Raw genomic sequence first — 21,527 nt, 5'->3', positions numbered from 1 at the left:
CTGTGTACGTAGAGGGAAAGTTCGGAGATGATGGTTGTTCTTATGAGCATGACAGTGCACTTTGTCATAAAGAAGCGTCTATGGAGTAGCGGTTTGTGGGTAATAACATTCCCGAAATCGACTGGTCTTCCCAGAGTCACAACCTGAACTCAGCGGAGCACATTTTTGATGAGTTAAAATGTAGACTTCACTCCAGGCCCCAGCATCCTACCTGATCTCGGCTGTTGAGGGACAATGGACAACCATTCTTCCACAGATATTCTGACTCCTCATTGAAAGAGTCTGCAGTAGAGTTCAAGCCATCATAAATGCCAAGGGTGAATTTACGTCATATTAATGCCCACTAATACGTGTCTGGGTTCTTTTATTACATCGTATATATTATAAAAAAATTAGAACGCAAGGACAGCAGCCTGTTGAAAGGTGAAGCTTGGAGTGGGATCCTGATGCTGGTCCGGACTGCATGGTTTATAAGCGCAGTATCCACGTTCAAATTCCGTTACGTTCACAGTTTTAACTGTTCCCTTATATTCAGTGTCATACGTCGTTTCAATTTTATTCAATTTGTTTCTTATTACGGTTATTTATTAGGTAGCCACTAGATGGCATTATATCTAGGGAAACATGTAAACAAATTCACAGATAACCGTTACTATCTGTCCACATGTTTGTTACCACAGCTAAAATCACACATCATGTAAGTGGTTGATACGATTTCTACTAGAATATGCATTTTGTTATACGTGGTACATATTGTCGATTCAGTTATTTTTGAATTCATGCTTCAGTGATTTGAATGTGGTAAGCAAGCAAAGCAATATAAAAGTTTTTATATATTAAGCTGTGAATATGAGGAAAAGTGTGTGATCGAAGGATTCAGTGCCTTTCGATCTTACCTGTTGTATAAGAGTTATCAAAGTAACGGAAATTCATAATTGCAGGTGTTTCCAACTGCTTCAGTCGGCCTTAAACTACTCTATTTCTATTCTTCTTCTCACCAACATACTTACGGTGTGCTTCGCTATCTTCGTCGCTTCTGTGGTAAGTAACAAACATACATTATGGTTTGTAAACGTACGAACGAAAAGGGTCATCTCTTGTCACTATTGATGTTTATTATTCGCACCAGAACTTTACTGCAGCTATTTTGATCTGCCGTACGTTCTTACTGACATATACCGACGAGGCAAAACATTTTGCCCACCTTCTTAACTGTTCTACCTTTGACACTCAGAAGGGAACCTGTCGTAGTTCGCACTCTGATATAGTCGAAACTTTAATCTACCCTCGATATGCTGGAAAAATTATACGTTTGAAGCCGGCGTAGGCATAAAACGTCATCCAATATTGTTGTGAATGCTTTCTCAGAAAATTATTTTGAACAATTAGTTCATGAGCCCACTCGAAGCGTAAATGGTTGCGAAAGCATACTTGATCTCTTAGCAACAATCTTGGACAAATAGTGAGTATTGCGACAAATACAGGGATTAGCGACCACAAGGCAGTTGCTGCTAGGCTGAATACAGTAACACCTACAACCACCAAAAAGAAACGCAAAGTATATCTATTTAAAAAAAGCTGATAAAAATGCTCTTAACACCTTTTTAAGAGACAGTCTTCACTCCTTCCGATCTGATCATGTAAGTGTAGAAAAGCTGTGGAATGTTTTCAAAGAGATAGTATCGACAGCAGTTGAGAGATATATACCACATAAATTAATAAGTGATGGTGCTGATCCCCTATGGTACACAAAACGGGTCAGATCGTTGTTGCAGAAGCAGCGAAAAAAGCATGCCAAATTTAAAAGAGCACAAAATCCCCAAGATTGGCAAAGTTTTACAGACGTTCGAAATATGACGCGTACTTCAATGCTTTTAATAATTTCCGCAACGAAGTTCTGTCTCGAAATCTGGCAGAAAACCCAAAGAGATTCTGGTCATACATAAAGCACACCAGTGGCAAGACGCAGTCAATACCTTCACTGCGCGATAACAACAGTGAAGTCACTGATAACAGTGCCACTAAAGCAGAGTTATGAAACACGGTTTTCCGAAACTCCTTCACCAAAGAAGATGAAGTAAATATACCTGAATTTCAATCAAGAACAACTGCCAGGATGAGAAACATCGAAGTAGATATCCTCGGAGTAACGAAGCAGCTTAAATCACTTAATAAAGGCAACACCTGTGGTCCAGATTGTATACCAGTCAGGTTCCTCTCAGAGTATCCTGATAAAAAAAGCTCCATATTTAGCAATTATATACAACCATTCACTCACAGAAAGATCCGTACCTAAAGACTGGAAAATTGCTCAAATCACACCAATACCCAAAAAGGGAAGTAGGAGTAATCCGTTGAATTACAGGCCTATATCACTAACGTCGATTTGCAGTAGGGTTTTGGAACGTATACTGTATTCGAACATTATGAAGTACCTCGAAGAAAACGATTTATTGCACATAGTCAGCACTGATTCAGAAAATATCGTTCTTGTGAAACACAACTAGCTCTTTATACTCGTGAAGTAATAAGTGCTATCGACGGGGGATGTCAAATTGATTCCATATTTTTGGATTTCCAGAAGGCTTTCGACACCGTTCCTCACAACCGTCTTCTAACCAAACTGCGTGCCTAACGAATATCGCCTCAGTTGTTAGACTGGATTCGTGATTTCCTCTCAGAAAAGTCACAGTTCGTAGTAACAGACGGAAAATCATCGAGTAAAACAGAAGTAATATCCGGCGTTCCCCAAGGTACTGTTATAGACCCTCTATTGTTCCTGATCTATATTAACGACATAGGAAACAATCCGAGTAGCCGTCTTAGATTGTTTGCAGATGATGCTGTCATTTACCGTCTTATAAAGTCATCAATGATCAAAACGACTTGCCAAATGATTTAGATAAGATATCTGTAAGGTGTGAAAAGTGGCAATTGACCCTGAATAAAGAAAAGTGTGAAGTTATTCACATGAATACTAAAAGAAATCCGCTAAATTTCGATTACGCGATAAGGCACACAAATCTGAAGGCTGTAAATTCAATTAAATACTTAGGGTTTACCATTACAAATAACCTAAATTGGAACGATCACATAGATAATATTGTGGGCAGAGCAAACCAAAGGCTGCGATTCATTGGCAGAACACTTAGGAGGTGCAACAGGTGTACTAAAGAGACTGCTTACACCACGCTTGTCCGCCCTATTCTGGAGTATTGCTGCGCGATGTGGGATCCGCATCAGGTCGGACTGACGGATGAAATCGAAGAAGCACAAAGAAGGGCAGCTAGTTTTGTATTATCGTGAAATAGGGGAGATAGTGTCACAGACATGATACGTAAATTGGAGTGGCAATCATTAAAACAAAGGCGCTTTTGGTTGCGACGGGATCTTCTCATGAAATTTCAATCACCAGTTTTCTCCTCCGATTGCGAAAACATTCTGTTGGTACCCACCCACATAGGGAGAAGTGATCATCACAATAAAATAAGAGAAATCAGGGCTCGCACAGAAAAATTTAAGTGCTCGTTTTTCCCGCGTGCCGTTCGAGAGTGGAACGGTAGAGAGATAGCTTGAAGGTGGTTCATTGAACCCTCTGCCAGGCACTTTATGTTGAATAGCAGAGTAATTATGTAGATGTAGATGTAGATGTGAATGGACAAAAATAAAGAGACTACTATTTTCGCTTAGGTGACAACAGGCAATAACTTCCGAGAAAATGACGGTCCAAATTTCGGAGCGACTTCATCAGACTGCTCGAGAACCGAAATACCAAATGCGTTGGTAGACAGTGCCTTAGGGCCTAATTCCAAAAGTTTGCGTTCCGTATTCAAATCCAGTCTTAAGTTTTTTTTTATATCACAGACGTTTGTGACACCAATGTTATTTATTAGAACTTCAAATACAATGGAATTAATGGCAAAAGGAAAAAAAGATACACGGATTAACCCTTTCCAGAAACAGTTTTCATTTGTCTCCAAGAAGTTAGCGACAAGTTTGATCCTTGAGTGTACCAAGATGTAAACGAATTGATAAAACGACATCAGAAGGTGGAGCCAACAGCCACTATACCGGGAAGGCTCACAAACTAAAGCTATCATCAGTTTCTGGACATAGTTTTGCACCCTTATGTAAAAACTGAGCTGTTTCTGCTCGTAGGGTGTGAGAAACTATCCCTCATACGACGGGGTGTTTATTGATGAAGTCGGAATACCGATATGTTCAGTAAAGGTAATTTCGCCAATGCTTATGCTGTTATATAAGCCCTGCGATATATATCTTGCCGACATGTAAACAATACATTCACGATTACAAAAGTGCTCTAGTTTCAACGCACAGAAAAGAGAAATCACAAGTAGAAGCGATGTAATTAAAATACACACCTTGATTATAATCAGTTGTAGGCTCCAGTTTCCGAGAAAACGCTTCGCTATGCGTCGTGTAGTGCGAAATTATCGACAGATCGCGAGGTTGTCTTCCTCATAACATTCACCCAAAAGAATGTGACTGTGGTATCGTGCCTTCCCACATTGCTCATGGTGCTCCTAATTTTCAAGTTTTTATGAATACACTTCTCTTGAAGCATAAAAGTGAAAATCAAAGCAAAAATTGAAAGACGAGACATTTTATGTTTTTAATATTCAATTATTTTTAATGATATAGGATAATATTAGATTTGTAACGATACAGTCTATTTTAATAAGATTTTAAATGTTTATTTCTGTAGTCAATAATTCAATTGCATTTTATGATGTCACAAAAAGTATTGATGTGACGTACTTCTACAACAACAAAAGAAAAAAGAAAACGTAATATTTGAACACGAGGCGCAAAATATCGAATCTGTGACCTTAGCCACCGTGCAAACACTCACTTCCCTTTACAATGCGCGAACCCAATGATGAAGTCATGTCGAAAGCTTGAATTCGGTTTGGTTGGAGAATTTTAGGAAACTGTGGTTCATCTGTAAAGGAAACCGCGTATAGCACAGTAGTGGGAGCCATTCTTTAGTACTACTTGAGTTTTTGTGATTCCCACCAGATCGGATTGAAGGAAGAAATCGAAGCAATTCAGAGGCGGACTGCTCCGGTAGGTTTGAACAACACACAAGTGTTACGGAGATGAGTCAAAAGACAAATGGGAATCCCCGGAAGGATGGCGGCACGCAATTCGTGACATGGCGCCCCTAACCGCGCGGCCACTCCGCGCGGCAGTAGTGAGTGGTATAGGGTACCCTCCGCCTCGCACTGCACTGTTGCTTGCGGAATAAGTATGCAGATGTAGATGTAGACCTATGGTGGATTCACTTTGTCAGTGAAGCAGCGATCCTGCGAGGCAAAGATCCTTCAGGTCCTCCGCAGGTTTCTGGAGGTATGTCCCTGTAGACATCTACACACAGGCCAGGTAATTTCCACAAAGTATGGGCTGGTGGTTTCTGGGCGCGGATTTGGCACCTGATAGCGTCGGAGATGTTCTCCATCGGTTTCAAACAAGGCACATTCGATGAGCGAATCATAAACTTGAGTTCACTGCCATGCTCCTCAAATCACTTTACGTATTCTGGCCTTGTTGTACAGTTACATATCACGCTGGAACATGTCGTCGCTATGGGGGTGACATCAGGCATGAAGGAATGCAGTCGGTGCACAGTTACGTCCACAGGTATCAAGGCACGTCCAGCGAGTATTACAGGTCCCATGAAAGTCGAGCTCAATCCCTCACTGCTTAACACTGTCCAAACGGCCTGAGTTATGGCAGCGGGGTGTTCCATCCGACCGTGCGACACTTTTCAGTTGATCCACTGTCCAATCTCGGTGATCCCGTGCCCACTGCAGTCGTAATTCACGATGTCGTTGGGTCCACATTGTTGTGGACCACATGTTCAACAATGTGCGCCGAACGGTATCCTGTGAAACATTTCTGCCTACGTCAGTATTGTACTCTCTCGTTAGATCTGCCGCAAATCGCGCCCTGTAAGTATACTGCTTTGCAAAGCAGGCAGGCCTCTTGACGTTCACATTCAAGTATGAGCTTCCAGAACTTTGTCGCCTTCTCTTGGTTTCACCGTCCAACAACTAATTTTCATAGATGCTCACGATAGTACCACGCTAACAGGCAGCCAGACTAGCCGTTTCCGAGCTCCTCCTCCATAAGTGGCGGGGCATAACAATCTTTGCTTTGAGAAAGTCGTTTGTGTCAGTGGGTTTCCCGATTTGCGGTCCGTATCGTCGCTAGAATGACTTCTCATTCGTCTGTGCTCCAATTACATACTTTCCTTATCGCGTCGTGCGGCCAATCGGCATTCAGTCTCGCAGTGGGCAGTCGTCATGCGAAATCGCACCCCAGACAATAACGTTAGGTGTAGGTCGAGTGAGTCTAGTATAAGGACAGGTTTGTGGCAGGCTCTCAACTGGTCTCCTTCTTACCAATACAGAATCAGCTTTCATCAGGAAACGCAACACACCTCCAACCTGCCCCCCATGAGTTCCTACTGGGAGTTGTCCTTAAAGTAACCGATTTGTAACAGTTCGTTGTGCGACTGTGGTGCTAAGTGCTGGTCAGATTGCTGCTGCAGATGCAGTACGATGTGCCGGAGCCATACCTCAAAAACGATGGTCTTCCCTCTCAGTAGTGCCACATGGCCGTCCGAAGCCCGGTCTTCTTCCGACAGTATATTCTCGTGGCCACTGCTGCCAGCAATCATGTACAGTGACTATAATCTTGTCAAGTCGTTCTCTAATATCGCAAGAGGAACACCCAGCTTCTCGTTACTCTATTACTCGACATCATTCAAACTCAGTGAGGTGTTGGTTGTTTGGCGTCTTTCTCACCTTAAAGGCATTCTTGGCTAACGTCAACTCACCACGTCCAGTCTCAAATATAACTAAGAGCATTACAAGGTGTATTTAAAGCAAACGTCATTTGCATCCTTATAATGGCGCTACTAGCTTATGCGAGTGGCACGAAATTTGAATAGACATCGTCTTTCAGATGTAGAAATACGCCTACCTACTTTGGTTTGTGTCGCGCAACTCCTTGTCGGTGCTGCGATTTTTTTTCTGTCGGTGTATATTGACTCATCAGTGTAGTCAGCAAATCGTTGTCTTTCTTCTCAACAAAGAGAACTGATTTCACAGTTATGAACGCCATAAATTTTTATTGTTGCTTGAGGGTCTTCGCGCACTCCAGTTTCCTAAGTGACAGCGTAATTTCACAACTGGCTGAATTTATACATTGCTTAGCTTTTGGCACTACGTTTTTCCAACAACAGAAAAGTAAAGGAAGAGATAAAACGGATAGAAAATAGTGTGAAACTGCTACCTGAAGTGATAGACGTTTTATTATTTACTTTTGTTTCATCGTGATACATTTTTTTTTTACCAAGTGCTTACTTTGTGTAATTTAAGTAATCCTTCACTGTGCTAAGTGTACACAGAGGTGACAAAAGTCATGGGATACCAATACACACATAAACAAATGGCTATAATATTGCGCACTTGAGGTATAAAAGTGTAGTGCATTGGTGGAGCTGTAATTTGTACTGGGTGATTCATGCGGAAAGGTGTCCGACGTGATTATGGCCGCGTGACAGCAATTAGCTGACTTTGAACGCGGAATGGTAGTTGCAGCTAGATGCATGGGACATTCCATTTCAGAAATCTTTAGGGAATTCAATATTGTGAGATCCACAGTGTCAAGAGCGTGCCGAGAATACCAAACTTCAGTAATTATCTCTCACTCTGGGCAACGCAGTGGTTGATAGCCTTCATTTAACGACCGAAAGCAGCGGCGTTTGCACAGAGTTTTCAGTGCTAAAAGACAGGCAACAATGCCTGAAATAACTGCAGAAATGAATGTGGGACGTACGACGAACATATCCGTTAGGACAGTGCGGCGAAATTTGGCATTAATGGGCTGTGACAGCAGACGACGGACGGAAGTGCCTCTGCTAACAACACGACATCGCCTGCAACGCCTCTCTTGGGCTCGTGACCATATCGTTTGGACCCTGGACTACTGGAAATCTGTGGCCTGGTCAGATGGGTCCCGATTGCAGTTGTTAAGGGCTGACGGTAGGGTTCGAGTGTGACGCAGACCCCACGAAGTCGTGGACATAAGTTGTCGACAAGGCACCGTGCAAGCTGATACGGACTCTGTAATGGTGCGGGTTGTGTTTACATGGAATGGACTGGGTCCTTTGGTTCGATTGATCAGATCATTGACTGGAAATGGTTATGTTCGGTCACTTGGAGACTATTTGCAACCGTTCATGGACTTCATGTTCCCAAATAACGATGGACTTTTTATGAATGATATGATGACTCCGGGTCACAGTTGTCAGCGATTAGTTTGGAGAACTTTCTGGACAATTCGAGCGAACGATTTGGTCACTCAGGTCACCCAACAAGGTTCCTAGCGAACATTTATGCAACATAATCGAGAGATAGTTCGTGCCAAAATGCTCCACTGGCAACAATTTTACAATTACGGACGGCTATAGAGGCAGTATGTCTCAATATTTCTGCAGGAGCTTACACCGACTTGTCAAGTTGCTGCACTCCGCTGGGAAAAGGAGGTTCGTCACGATATTAGGAGGTATCCCATGACTTTTGTCACCTCAATCTATTAGTTAACAGGTACTCTTTGACTGTCTCTTTAAATAAGTAGGTTTTAGTAATCTGTTTAATCTCATTGGGTAATTTGTTGTGCGCTTTTATTTCTTGATAAAAACTGCTGTTGTGAGTTTTATGTTTATTACTTCTTCGTACATGTAAGTTCAGTTTAGATCTTGTTCCATGGTCACGAACTGAGCTATTTGTGCAGTAATTATCAATGTTAGGAGGCCGCTGTGGCCGAGCGGTTCTAGGCGCTTCAGTCCGGAACTGCGCTGCTGCTACGGTCGCAGGTTCGAATCCTGCCTCGGGCATGGATGTGTGTGATGTCCTTAGGTTTGTTAGGTTTAAGTAGTTCTAAGTCTAGGGGACTGATGACCTCAGATGTTAATTCCCATACTGCTTAGAGCGATTTGAACCATTATCAATGTTATTTCTGATGTGCACAACTGACTGCTAAATGTATTCATAAGGTATAGTTAAAAATCCACAGCGTTTTGAACAGATGTTTACCCAGAGATTGAGTACTAGTTTTCATTATTATTCTTATGTCCCATTTATATAGTTTGGAAACGGTGTCAATGTTTTGTACATTTGTTCTCCAGAAAAGAATTCTGTAGGTAAAACTTGAGTGTACATATGAAAAGCACGAAACTAAAATACACAGGCTGTTCATTTGTTGGATAGTGTTCTATGATTTTTAGCTCTTTAATCTACTATTTAATATGCATTATTCAAGCTGCTTTTTTTTTTTGATTTGTCTAGGTGAAATGTGTTCAAGGCTTTAAAAAGCTGCTTCTTATTCACACATTACCACACTACTTCATTTTTTCAGCATATTGTGCATGAAGAGCTTTTAACAAGCTTCTCGCCCTGTTGGCTTCAGTTATCTTACAACCACCAAACTGGGCATTTATGAACAATGCAACTAGTTACGTGGCAATAGAAAATGAGCAAGTGGCTGTTAAAAACAATAAAGGTTGCTTAACTTTGGTCTCGTTGACGTAGATTTCTTCTACGGTGGGTAGTCTAGTTGATGGTCTCGATTCTTACGAGTGAAATGCGTTGTTCCTTTCTTTTATGTACAGTGAAATGAAATAATAAAGCAGGGACTCTTTTTTCCAATTCACCTTTTTTTAATGTATGGTGATCTTTACATTTCGTAACATCAGTCAAAATACTTTGCATAATTTGAAGAAAACATTTAAAAAAATAGTCACTACAGTTCATCATGAGTATTTCATTCCATCATAAATGCACAATATCAGATCCAGATGCGAACTTCCTAAGCCATCACACAACTACTACTAACTCACGGCTCGACTACATTCAGACCGAATCTTTACAGTGTTACACAACAGAATTTTTTTTAAACATACTATGCTCTTATTAGACGCAAGTTGAACAAAAACTGGATATACAAGTAATAACTATATCATGCAATAACACCCACTTGTATCGGAGACAAGTTAAATAAGAAATTTAGTGGTAACAGCAACAACAAAAAATGAGACTAATTCTATACCTGTTGGAATACACAAAGTAGTTTATTTGTACAAAGTAATCGACAGTTTTAAAATATCTGAATGAAACAAACAAAATCTAGAAAGCTATCGCTCATTGTAAAACTGTCAACATGTAACGTACAGAATGAACAACATACTCTAACATCATCTGAACTTGAATTATATATAGCCTTAAAGTGCTACACTGATGGAAAATTTTTTAAACATCCCCTATTCTTGTATAAGACGCAAGCTGAACAAACACTAGATGTACCGATAAAAACCTTGCCATCCAATAAGTCGTACTTGCATAAGAGGCAATTTAAGTGAAATTTTTTTAAAATTGTAACAGCACGATGAAAGTGACACTGGTGCAAGACCTGTAAGTCTACATTAACCAGACAAATATATAATAAATAGTACAACGTAAAATATAACGTTAACAGCTGTGACAAACTTAAAAGGAAGAACTACCATGGCTAATAAAAATCGTAGTCAAACGAAAATGTAAAAAGGCTATCGTTACACCATATGAGTTGTTGACACCAAAATAAAATGTTCGTGCGTCCAGTCGTGCTAACCTCAGTAATGCTAATTCAAAACCATAACATAAATGATCTCTGCACGCAATCGCTAGAGCAATAGCCGGCACGTGGTATTCAAGTACATGCAGTTATATAGATCTACAAATTAAAAGTAATAAACGATAACATAGTTACACTTGTATGTGTAAATTAACTTGACAGAAACAACTAATTACAGGTGACTGTAATTTTTTTGTGTATTCCAACAGGTAGAGAACCCGTCTCATTTTTGTTGTTGCTGTTATTACTAAATTTATATGATTCTTGAGTTTCTCCCGGCGTATTTGATAATCAAAATATCCACGGGTGTGCTGCCGGTCTATAGTATCCAACGGGCACAATATTTCGGCGATCATACATGTCGCCATCATCAGGTGAACTGACGGACTGAGTTCCTGTGAACGTGCCGGCACGGAGATCCGTACGCTATGGCTGCTCAGAGGGAACTGGGTTCGGTCGCGGCGGCGGCCGATTTAAATACCCTCCGCCCGCGGCGCGCTCCCTCCGCCGTCCGCGCCCCGCGCCACGGTAGCGCGGTGGAACAGATTGCGACGGCGTCTGAGATGACGTCGGTGTGATGGCTCTGTCCGCCGTGGTCGTCACAACTATACGTTTGCTCGATTTACTCTTGATTAACCCAATCGCTGGTTCCCAAGCCTTGCTAAGATTATAGCCACAGTCACGGTTTATGAGGTCGTCATTGGTGCGAATTTCGATGGCCTCTCTAACAACGCTGTCCCAGTATCTCGACGTCTGTACCAGAATCCTCGTGCGGTCATACTCCATGGCGTGATTTTCCGACAAACAATGTTCAGCGACCGCCGACTTGCTCGGATACATCAGTCGAGTGTGCCTCTGGTGTTCACGGCATCGATCCTCGACGGCACGCATCGTCTGACCAATATACGGCTTGCCACATTGACACGGAATCTGGTACACGCCGGCCTTCCTCAAACCGAGGTCATCTTTGGCGCTCCCCACCAGTGCACGAGTTTTATTTGGAGGACAAAACACAGTTCCGATCCGGTGTTTCTTCAGAATGCGGGCGATTTTCCCCGAGAGAGCGCCTGTGTATGGAATAAATGCAGTGCCTACATCCTCCCTCGTGACTTCATCCATCTCAACAGGTTGTGCTGCAGTGGTTGGGCGGAGAGCACGTTGAATCTGCCACTCTGAGTACCCATTTTTTCGAAATACAGTTCTCAGATGTTCCAATTCCTGGGGTAGACTCTCTGCGTCAGAGATAGTGCGCGCCCTATGTACTAGAGTTTTAAGTACCCCATTCCTTTGTGAAGGGTGGTGGCAGCTGTCTGCGTCCAAATACAGATCAGTGTGCGTTGTCTTCCGATACACCCCATGACCTAGGGTGCCGTCAGCCCTTCTCTTGACCAAGACGTCAAGGAAAGGTAATTTATCCTCCATTTCAGTCTCCATAGTGAATTTGATGTTGGGGTGTATGGAGTTTAGATGTGTAAGGAAGTCAAGGAGTTTATCCATACCATGTGGCCAGATGACGAACGTGTCGTCCACGTAACGGAAAAAGCAAGTAGGTTTCCATACGGATGACGACAGGGCTTCCTCCTCGAAGTTCTCCATGTACAAATTCGCTACCACCGGTGAGAGTGGACTACCCATGGCGACTCCCTCCGTTTGTTCGTAGTATTCTCCATTAAAAAGAAAATACGTGGAAGTCAAGACATGCCTAAAAAGTTCAGTGGTCTTCTCGTCAAACTTCTGACTAATCAATTCTAGTGACTCTCGCAGGGGTACCCTCGTAAACATGGAAACGACGTCAAAACTCACCATGATATCTGACTCATCCAACCTGAAGCTATCAAGGCGTTTAACAAAATCCACGGAATTACGGATGTGATGAGGGCATTTACCCACATAAGGACTTAATATTCCCGTCAGGTATTTGGCCAACAAATATGTAGGTGCCCTGATGTTGCTGACAATGGGGCGTAATGGAACCCCCTCTTTGTGAACCTTCGGGAGTCCATATAGTCTAGGCGGTACCGGACCTTGGGGTAACAATTTCTTAGCGTCACCCTCCGGTAAATCTGCGTCCTTGAGAAGCGCCCTCGTCTTGTTCTCCACCTTCTTTGTAGGGTCAACGCTGATCTTCCGGTAGGAATCGTCATTTAGCAGGCTCTGCATCTTATCAGTGTAGTCCTTATGGGAGACAACAACTGTAGCATTGCCTTTGTCAGCCGGTAAGACAACAATTTCAGAGCGCTCCCTCAGATCACGAATGGCCGCCCTCTCTTTACTGCTGATATTTGACTTTATCGGCTTGGATTTCGTCAACGCACGACAAGTTTCACGACGTATTTCCTCGGCTGATTCTGGCGGAAGTCGAGCTGCAACCTGTTCAACAGCACTAACAATTTCTGCGACCGGAGTGAACTTGGGGGTGGGAGCGAAGTTGAGACCTTTCTGCAAAACCAAGACCGCATCATCACTCAACACCATGCCACTCAAACTGACACAAAATGACGACCTCATAAACCGTGACTGTGGCTATAATCTTAGCAAGGCTTGGGAACCAGCGATTGGGTTAATCAAGAGTAAATCGAGCAAACGTATAGTTGTGACGACCACGGCGGACAGAGCCATCACACCGACGTCATCTCAGATGCCGTCGCAATCTGTTCCACCGCGCGACCGTGGCGCGGGGCGCGGACGGCGGAGGGAGCGCGCCGCGGGCGGAGGGTATTTAAATCTGCCGCCGCCGCGACCGAACCCAGTTCCCTCTGAGCAGCCATAGCGTACGGATCTCCGTGCCGGCACGTTCACAGGAGCTCAGTCCGTCAGTTCACCTGATGATGGCGACATGTATGATCGCCGAAATATTGTGCCCGTTGGACACTATAGACCGGCAGCACACCCGTGGATATTTTGATTACTAAATTTATAGTTTAACTAGTCTCTGATACAAGTTAAAGCTATTCTCTGATAAAGTTGTTACTAGTTTTCTTAGTTTTTGTTCAAATTGCATCTAATATGCGCACGGTATTTTAAATTTTTTTATGTGGTGTAACACTGTAAAGTTGCCTATGATGCACACTTACATAGTATTTATATTTGATGTTCATTCTTTACCTTAGTTAGTGACTTTTTTTAGCATCATTAGTAGGTCATTACCTTTGTAACTGTGTTTTCTTCAAACATTTTTACTTTGAGAAGCATTTTGCTAAAAGCGTTTTTCTTAGACGATTTTCTCTTTTTGTGCTTGTTCACAAGTATTATACGTCAGTATTACGTGACGCAGCTAGAATCCTTACAGTCACATTACCCGGGCATTTTGGTGCATTTTGGCCTTGAACGTGATCACTGAACTTCAGATCATCATGTCATCCTAACGGTCATGCGCGATATCACCGATGACTTTGTACTCATGCTCATCCTCTTTCTCAGTGACGTCAACATCCTTATAAGAGAGCCCCCTTTCCTCTTCTCCCTCCTTACCTCCATCCGACCATAGTGCGGTATTAAAAATGAAGGAGCCAATGAAAAATCCAAGGTAGAAGAAATAGCCCAATTGTGTTAATGGTAAATTAAAAGTCCTTTCCCCCTTTCCTCCTGTTTCCCACCAATCACAGTGCAGTATTGAAAATTAAGAATATTGGAAATATACCAATTGTGTGCTTCATATCCCCTCCTCTTTCGAAACTAATTGTGTGCTTCATATCCCCTCCTCTTTCCGACCAATCTGACCCTAGTATTAAAATGATGCATAAAAACTGTGACAGATTACATGGTTTTTGATGTACCGATCAACTCTCACCCCTTACCCTGCTGCCCCTCCTTATCTCGAATCGATCACAGAGCAATATTAAAAATGCAAGATGATGAAATAGGCCAATTGTGCTTTATACACCACCAACGTCTTCTTTACCGTAAGTTACAAGGTAGTGTTAGAAAATGGTGCCAGACATGCGGTAAAAAATTAAGTAATCTCAACTAGAAAGTCAAAGGTATGCATTGCGACATTTGATAAGCATCATAGATGAGGTAAAATAATTCGTATGAGCCTTACAACGTTTTGTACTTTACTTCAGCTAGGTTCCAATCATTTGCAATAACTGTTGTCGATCGCCTGTCACTTACCTTAGATATCACAATCATGTTTTGTAGACGTATAAGTGTGGAAAATAACTTAATGTAAACATAAAAATGCTCTTCAGCTCTTCTACACCCCCTAACATTCCACAGTCCACACATATTATGCATCCTTTTTCAACAGGTGCGTGAGTTACTACACAATATCAAGAAACCCCTAAAAACTTTCCATAGTTGTTTGATATGTCCAAGAATGGCTGTAGTTCTTTACTCATCTTCGGCACCGGATAATCTCGCACTGCCTGTATCAATCTTGGATCCATTCTCACTCCATCTTTGTTACTCACATGTTCTAAGTAACTTACTTTCTTCAACACCAAATGACACTTCTTCACACGCAGCTTCAGATATGCAGTCCACAACCTTTTAAATAGTTCTCTCAAACCTTTTCTATGTTCTTCCAAGTCATTTGAGAAAACAATTATACCATTCAGGTAAACTAGACATTGGCGTGGCTTCAGCCGCTTCAACTTTCCGTCCATGTTTCAGCCCGAATGGCATCCTCCAATACTGATAATGGCCCATGGTAAGGAAAAAACTGTCTTCGGTTGGTCCTCTGGAATCACCTCCAACCGATGGTATTCACATCTTTAATCCATGTGAGGTAAAAACTGTCATTTCTCCAAGTTATTAATGGTCTCTGTCATGTTGGGGATGGGATATGCCTCTACTTCAGTCTTGCTATTAAGATGGCAGCAATAACAGCAAAAATCTTTATTGCATGGAACCATCTGTTGACTTTTTCGGCACACTCAGAATTCCTGCTCCCCATGGATTATCACTTCCTTCTATTACCCCATAAGCCAACTTCTGGTTAATAAACTCCTCCAGAATCGGTTGCAAATACTAAGGTAATGTATGTGGTTTATGGTACACCAGTGCTTCATTACCTATCGGTATTTTTTGTTGTGTAATGGGCGTCACAGGCAACAGCCCCTACAGAAAACAAAAATCCTCAAATACCACCAATAGTTCCTCCATTTCTGCTCTCATCACACCCTTTAGATGCTCCGCCTTCTTGCATAGTGCAGTCTTAGCGGCGTCCTATGGTTCTTTATGACTTACACCTTCTGTGCAGCAATTCTCCTCTGGAATGTCGCTATCAACATCACCTTTGTCAACTTTACTTCTTCAGCGCCAAAACTGTCAATATTAATGGGCGCTACCTTCCCGCTATCATTCCCCTGTATACATACAATACTCCTTTTAGCCAAATAACTTGCTGACTCTAATACGTCGTTCCCTTCCAGAAGTTATGTTATGCATAAAATATCGACTGGTAAGTCTGGCTCTACACTTACTCAAAGCACATCAAGCAGTAATGTATTTTTACATAATTTTACATCGATTTCCCACTATGATGAACACATCTCGCAGCAGATCTACAATAGCTATGGCTTCTCCTAGGTGGCATGCGTTCCCTCTAAGTTACACCACACATCGCTAAAAGTCAATTAGGGTATAATGTTGATGGAAAAACTCTAACCCCTGGATCACGCTATAGCCCTCGCTTTCATGAGGCACTATTTCCACACACTGTTTAAACCCCACTGCCTCCACCCAAAATGTATTTACACTGACCCCAATGGCTTTATATTATTATTACGAACACCATGTAATCTATAGCGTGGTGCTTTCGATTGGCTCTGACCCACTGGGTCCCTACTGGCTACCAACACATGTAACCCTGTGTCTAATAAAAAGCTATGCTCCCTTCCCTTCACCAACCCACTAATACATATTATGCCTATGGATACACACTTGTTTGATCTAATTTTAACACGAACGGGTGCTTGCTTCCTCCATGTCCACCCCTTAATACGATTACCATAATGCTGTCGATGACACATACCACCCCTACTGCACCTAGGCTGGCGGCACTGCTTCTGCACATGCCCGGAACACTCACAGTTGTAACACCCCACATTTGCAGAGAGCAAGAGAAAACACCACACCCATCCCTCACACCTGTCGACATATCGATCTTTTCAAACCCCATCGTTAACATCACCACCAAATGGATACCCCTAGGCACCCCCGTGTACACCCTCCTCGACACATCCGGTGGCAAACCCATCTGCTCAGCCTCCTGCAGCAAAACTTGATTCGCTTCATGACTCTGTTTTAGTTCATACGTTCGAACATTCAGCTTTCTTTTTCTATTCGCAAAATTTTCCACATGTTCCTCTTGCCTCTTTGTAATAGTGCTCAAGTGCTCCCAAACGTCTCCCGCTGTTCTGCTTCTTATACCACTGCAGGAGTGCATCTCCTGTCTCAACTGCTCGAACGTCTCCGCCACAATCAACTCTTCCGTACATCTCACAAAAGTCTTTGCCTCTTTCACCAAAACCTCAATGACGGAGATAGCACCTTTCCTGTTCTACGAATTTCTGTTGCGCTAGCAAGTTATGCTGACCTAATACAGATCAGATTGTGCCCGCTAGTTCAGTGCATCCTCATTCCCCTAAAAACGCATTTTCCCATTCAGTCATTCATCGTACAGTTTCTGTGCCTTTGTCACCTGAAAAGCTCGATGAAGAGATGAATTTAACAAAAACTATTGCAGTTAATAACGGCTATGATCGCTCGTTAGTTGAACAGATCTTCATAGCTAAAACTGAGGCTAAAGTGACTACTTTAGTCATCAGTGCTGTTTCTAACAATAACGAGTACAAAAAAGTTTTTTGTATACAATTTTTTGCCCATATTTCGTATAGAGTTTGTCGTCCTCTAGTTAATAAACATGGATCCAAAGTTACCTTATTTGCAGTCTCATGTCCACAGTTGCTCCTGGACACAGTTCAGAAATTTATAAAATCACTTGTGTTACGAGCCCCGTCTACAATATTGCAGAAACTGGAAAATCTCTCAGTGTCATGTATAAGGAACATTTGATGGGAAAAGAGACACTAATGTACATAATTCCACGTTTGCTGATCACCTTTTAACTTCTGCTCACAAACAGAAAAGTGTTGAAGAATTTTCCATTTTACATAGGGAAAAGGAAGGTCACAGGCTGGAGAATTTCAAGCACTTTTCTAAGAACGATGGTCTCATAGTAAATGAACGGTTACCGTTTCGTAATAAAAACTTTTTCAATGGCTTTAATGCACTACTCGTGGAATTTTGATTCCTTTATTTTTTACTGTGTTGTCCTGCCTCTAGTGCTACATCTTTTTCTTCAAAAAAATGGTTCAAATGGCTCTGAGCACTATGGGACTTAACTGCTGAGGTCATCAGTCCCCTAGAACTTAGAACTACTTAAACCTAACTAACCTAAGGACATCACACACATCCATGCCCGAGGCAGGATTCGAAACTGCGACCGTAGCGGTCGCGCGGTTCCAGACTGTAGCGCCTAGAACCGCTCGGCCACTCCGGCCGGCTCTTTTTCTTCGAATGTCATAGATGTATACTACTAAAGGTACTTTTATGCAGATATCTTTTGGACTATGCAGCTGTTTGTATAAATGTTCTTTAATATCCTGTGTTTTACGTAACGGTAATCTCTGCGTAGCCTAATAGATGGCTCTGTTATACTACATTTGCTCGACATTTTTGTATTTTCATAAGTAGATTTAGCTCTCTCCCTTTGTATCTTGTTTTTATAATTAACTGTTATTTAATTCAATTATTTCTATTATAATGTCTTGTATTGGCACATGTCACTCTCCGCGCCCAATAGGAGGCGCAACTTGTGATGTTTTCGTGGCAGCAATGCACCGAGCAGTCTGGCCAAAGGCTTGAACTTCTTTAATTTTAATTTTTTGACTTGAGCATATCTGTTCGAAACTTTGACCATTGCTTTCTCAGAAAGTAATTTTACGTATGTAACCTTTGTAGGACATGACAGTTGTCCTTTTAGTTGATAATTTTCGTCAAACTTAATTTTCTATGTATTATTTGATAGGGTTTCCTAAAATTTCATTCGGATGAAGACATCCTTAGGGGTGTCGAAACCTAGGTCAATGTATCAAACAGTTATTTGCAACCGGTTGACTGTGTGATTCCTATGCTGAAACTTATTGGGGTTCCTGAGAGACAGCCATGTTTGAAACTGCATAATGAATATATTTTAGCAACTGATTTAGAACTTGGATTTGTAAAGAAGTGTAGTTCTGGGTGTAAGGAAACTGCAGTGCCACTTGATCCAAATCGTAAACGTTACTATATTACCCAGATTACTTTTATGACGCAGGTTGCCTGGCAAAAAATAAAATAAAAATAAAAAATAATTCTCTTCGAGAGATCCTTACTCTGAGTTTCTCGCTGAGGTCTTCACCAGTCTACTAGAACACTTCATTTGAGCTTGTATGATTACAGCTGCTCCAGGGTTCAATCACTTTTTTTCTAAAATAGTTATTCAGTGACTTTTGATTGTCAATTGTTCTTTAATGTATTATAGTTTCGTACGTAATATTCATACTTTTAAACACTCATAGTATGGCAAATGATGCACTTAAGTTTATCTGATACTTCCACATTAAGTCAGAACTGTGTATATATTTTTTTCAGGTTTCAGAAATTCGGAGTTTGTCAATGTACATTATCTACATAATTTTCATTGATACAGTACTAATTTGTGGTACTTTAGATGTTACAGAGTGATGGTGGCCTGAGGAAAGCCATGAAAACAATAACTTCGATTCCCACCTTGTTATGTGAGACTGGAATGTTCTGCATATTTGGCCAAATGGTTGTAGATCAGGTAAGTGTTACGAAGCTCGAATGGCTGCTGTACTATTTAAAAAAAATATATGGTAGTGTTACCTCGTCCTTGTCTTTTATAAAGTGTATGGTAAAGACTTTTACTTAACAATATTTATTTGATATATGTTAATCAAGTCTAGCTTCTCTGACATTTCTTGTTCTCGTAAATAAACATCAAAATCTGGTTTTGAGAAGAGAAATCTTGGGCGTACTGATAACTTACCTACAGCTATATGTACTACAACCATTAAAACTTATGTGATCTTTTGTGCTCCACTTACATAGAAATAAACAACGTTAAATCATTATCTTTTTAGAACCTCTAATCCAAATATATTTTTCTTGTAGAGCAGCTCTCGAGTCTAATAATCGAGGGTGTTCCAATAATAAAGACTGAAGTTAGCAGAAGACGCTTTAGTTCGTAGATAAAAGAGACGAAACACATGTCACTTAACTAATAGTAACAGGAACAGCAAGCTTATCAGACGAAAAATCAAGCTTGCTTATAAAAATTACTGAAAAATTGTCGTTAAAAGTTGTAAATATGGTATCCTGTATATCAGAAGTTACGTAAATGAATAATTGAAGTAATAACTACTCTCACTGGTCTCCAAGAGTTACAGAACTCGATGGAAATTGGAAAAAAGTAGCACATGAACAAATCGGAACAGATCGCAGATGTATTTCTTTTCTCGTAGAATGTTTTACGTTCTTGCTCCTGTTCACTGTACCATTCAAGGTATGTAGTTTTCTTTTCTACTATCATCATCGAATAATCGTTCAGATTAAACACAACTTGAAATTTAGAGTACATGTGGAACACAGAATTCAGAAACAAAATTAGTGTACAATTTCGTGCTTCGGAGGTCAGCGAAGCGGACGTATTGCTTCGGACTTTCATAACATAGCCGCTATGACTCAAAGAAAGAAGGCGTGCAAGCTACACGTCGTGTTCATCGAAATCTTATTGTTCTTATTTTCTGTTTAAATTTAAGTTGCCGCATCATTTCATAACATATCTTGATTCTTTCATCTCCCCCAGTTACTCGTATCTTACTAACAGCCAAATATATTAGTAAATATATTTCAAATCAAAATTTATATTTTCTTTTGTGGTACTCAGTCTAGCAGTTCTGTGTAAATCACTTGAATATTGAATTATACGTCTAAATTTCAGTTTCGCTATAAGAGAGAGTGAGGTGCCTTAATCTGTTTCATACTAATGAAATGTATATATGCAGACGGAAGCGACGAATTAAAATTTGTATTAAGGCCAGGACTCGAACCTAGGTCTTCTACTCAGTGACATATGCACTAACTACTATGCCACCCTATCACAGTGGCTTTGCACAACTGCACAGACTATCAAAGTACACTCTACCGGAACAGATCCTCAGTTTCGAACGAAATTGGGGATCCCACCTGAAACCAGACATAGGTGTTTTAATCAAATGAAGCTATATAGTCCCAGGCACCTTTTCAAGTTTCAGATATATATGACGTATATAGGCAGAGAGAAGCGATGAATGAAAATTTGTACCAAGGCTGGGATTCGAACTGGGGTCTCCTGCTCCTTAGCAGATGCGCTAACCACTACACCGCCCTGGCAGAGAAAATGGGAATTTGGATCGAGGAGGGAGGCGTGCTAGGGTAGTCTGTGCAGTTGTGCAAGGCCACTGTGGCAGGGTGGCGTGAGCAGGAGGTTTCTGGAACCATATAGTTTCATTTGATACTAATAAAGGCTGTGGATACCCTGATAGTTCGTTATTTTGTCTTCAGCTTTAACCTCTTGTGGTTGTTGAACCTTGTGATCACGTACTTGCAGTGGTCTATTATTTTCTTTCTCCATTCCCAATTTTCAGTAAAGCACTCTGCGCCAATCTTCTGGAAAGTACTGTCACTTACACCTACTCAGCGTTGATTTTCAGGTTGACTTGGCTTTCATTGTGGGCTACGATCCTTGCTGTCACCGACGTCTTACGTACCTACTC

At 41.4% G+C, this 21,527-nt stretch overlaps 1 protein-coding gene across 1 annotated transcript in view; it reads left to right on the top strand.

Moving 5' to 3' along the window:
- Positions 1-949: 949 nt before the first annotated feature.
- LOC126237018 (putative odorant receptor 19b) overlaps positions 950-21,527 on the top strand; it is a 59,867-nt gene continuing 39,289 nt past the window's right edge. The window contains exons 1-2 of the mRNA XM_049946759.1: positions 950-1,041; positions 19,421-19,534. Coding sequence (XP_049802716.1) covers positions 19,421-19,534 — 114 coding nt within the window. The 5' untranslated portion in view covers positions 950-1,041. The remainder of the gene's footprint in view (positions 1,042-19,420; positions 19,535-21,527) is intronic.

Source organism: Schistocerca nitens, chromosome 1, assembly GCF_023898315.1.
Source record: "Schistocerca nitens isolate TAMUIC-IGC-003100 chromosome 1, iqSchNite1.1, whole genome shotgun sequence".
NCBI classification, from domain to species: domain Eukaryota; kingdom Metazoa; phylum Arthropoda; class Insecta; order Orthoptera; family Acrididae; genus Schistocerca; species Schistocerca nitens.
Note: the sequence above shows the minus strand (reverse complement) of the source record. Positions and strands in the feature narration are given on the sequence as shown.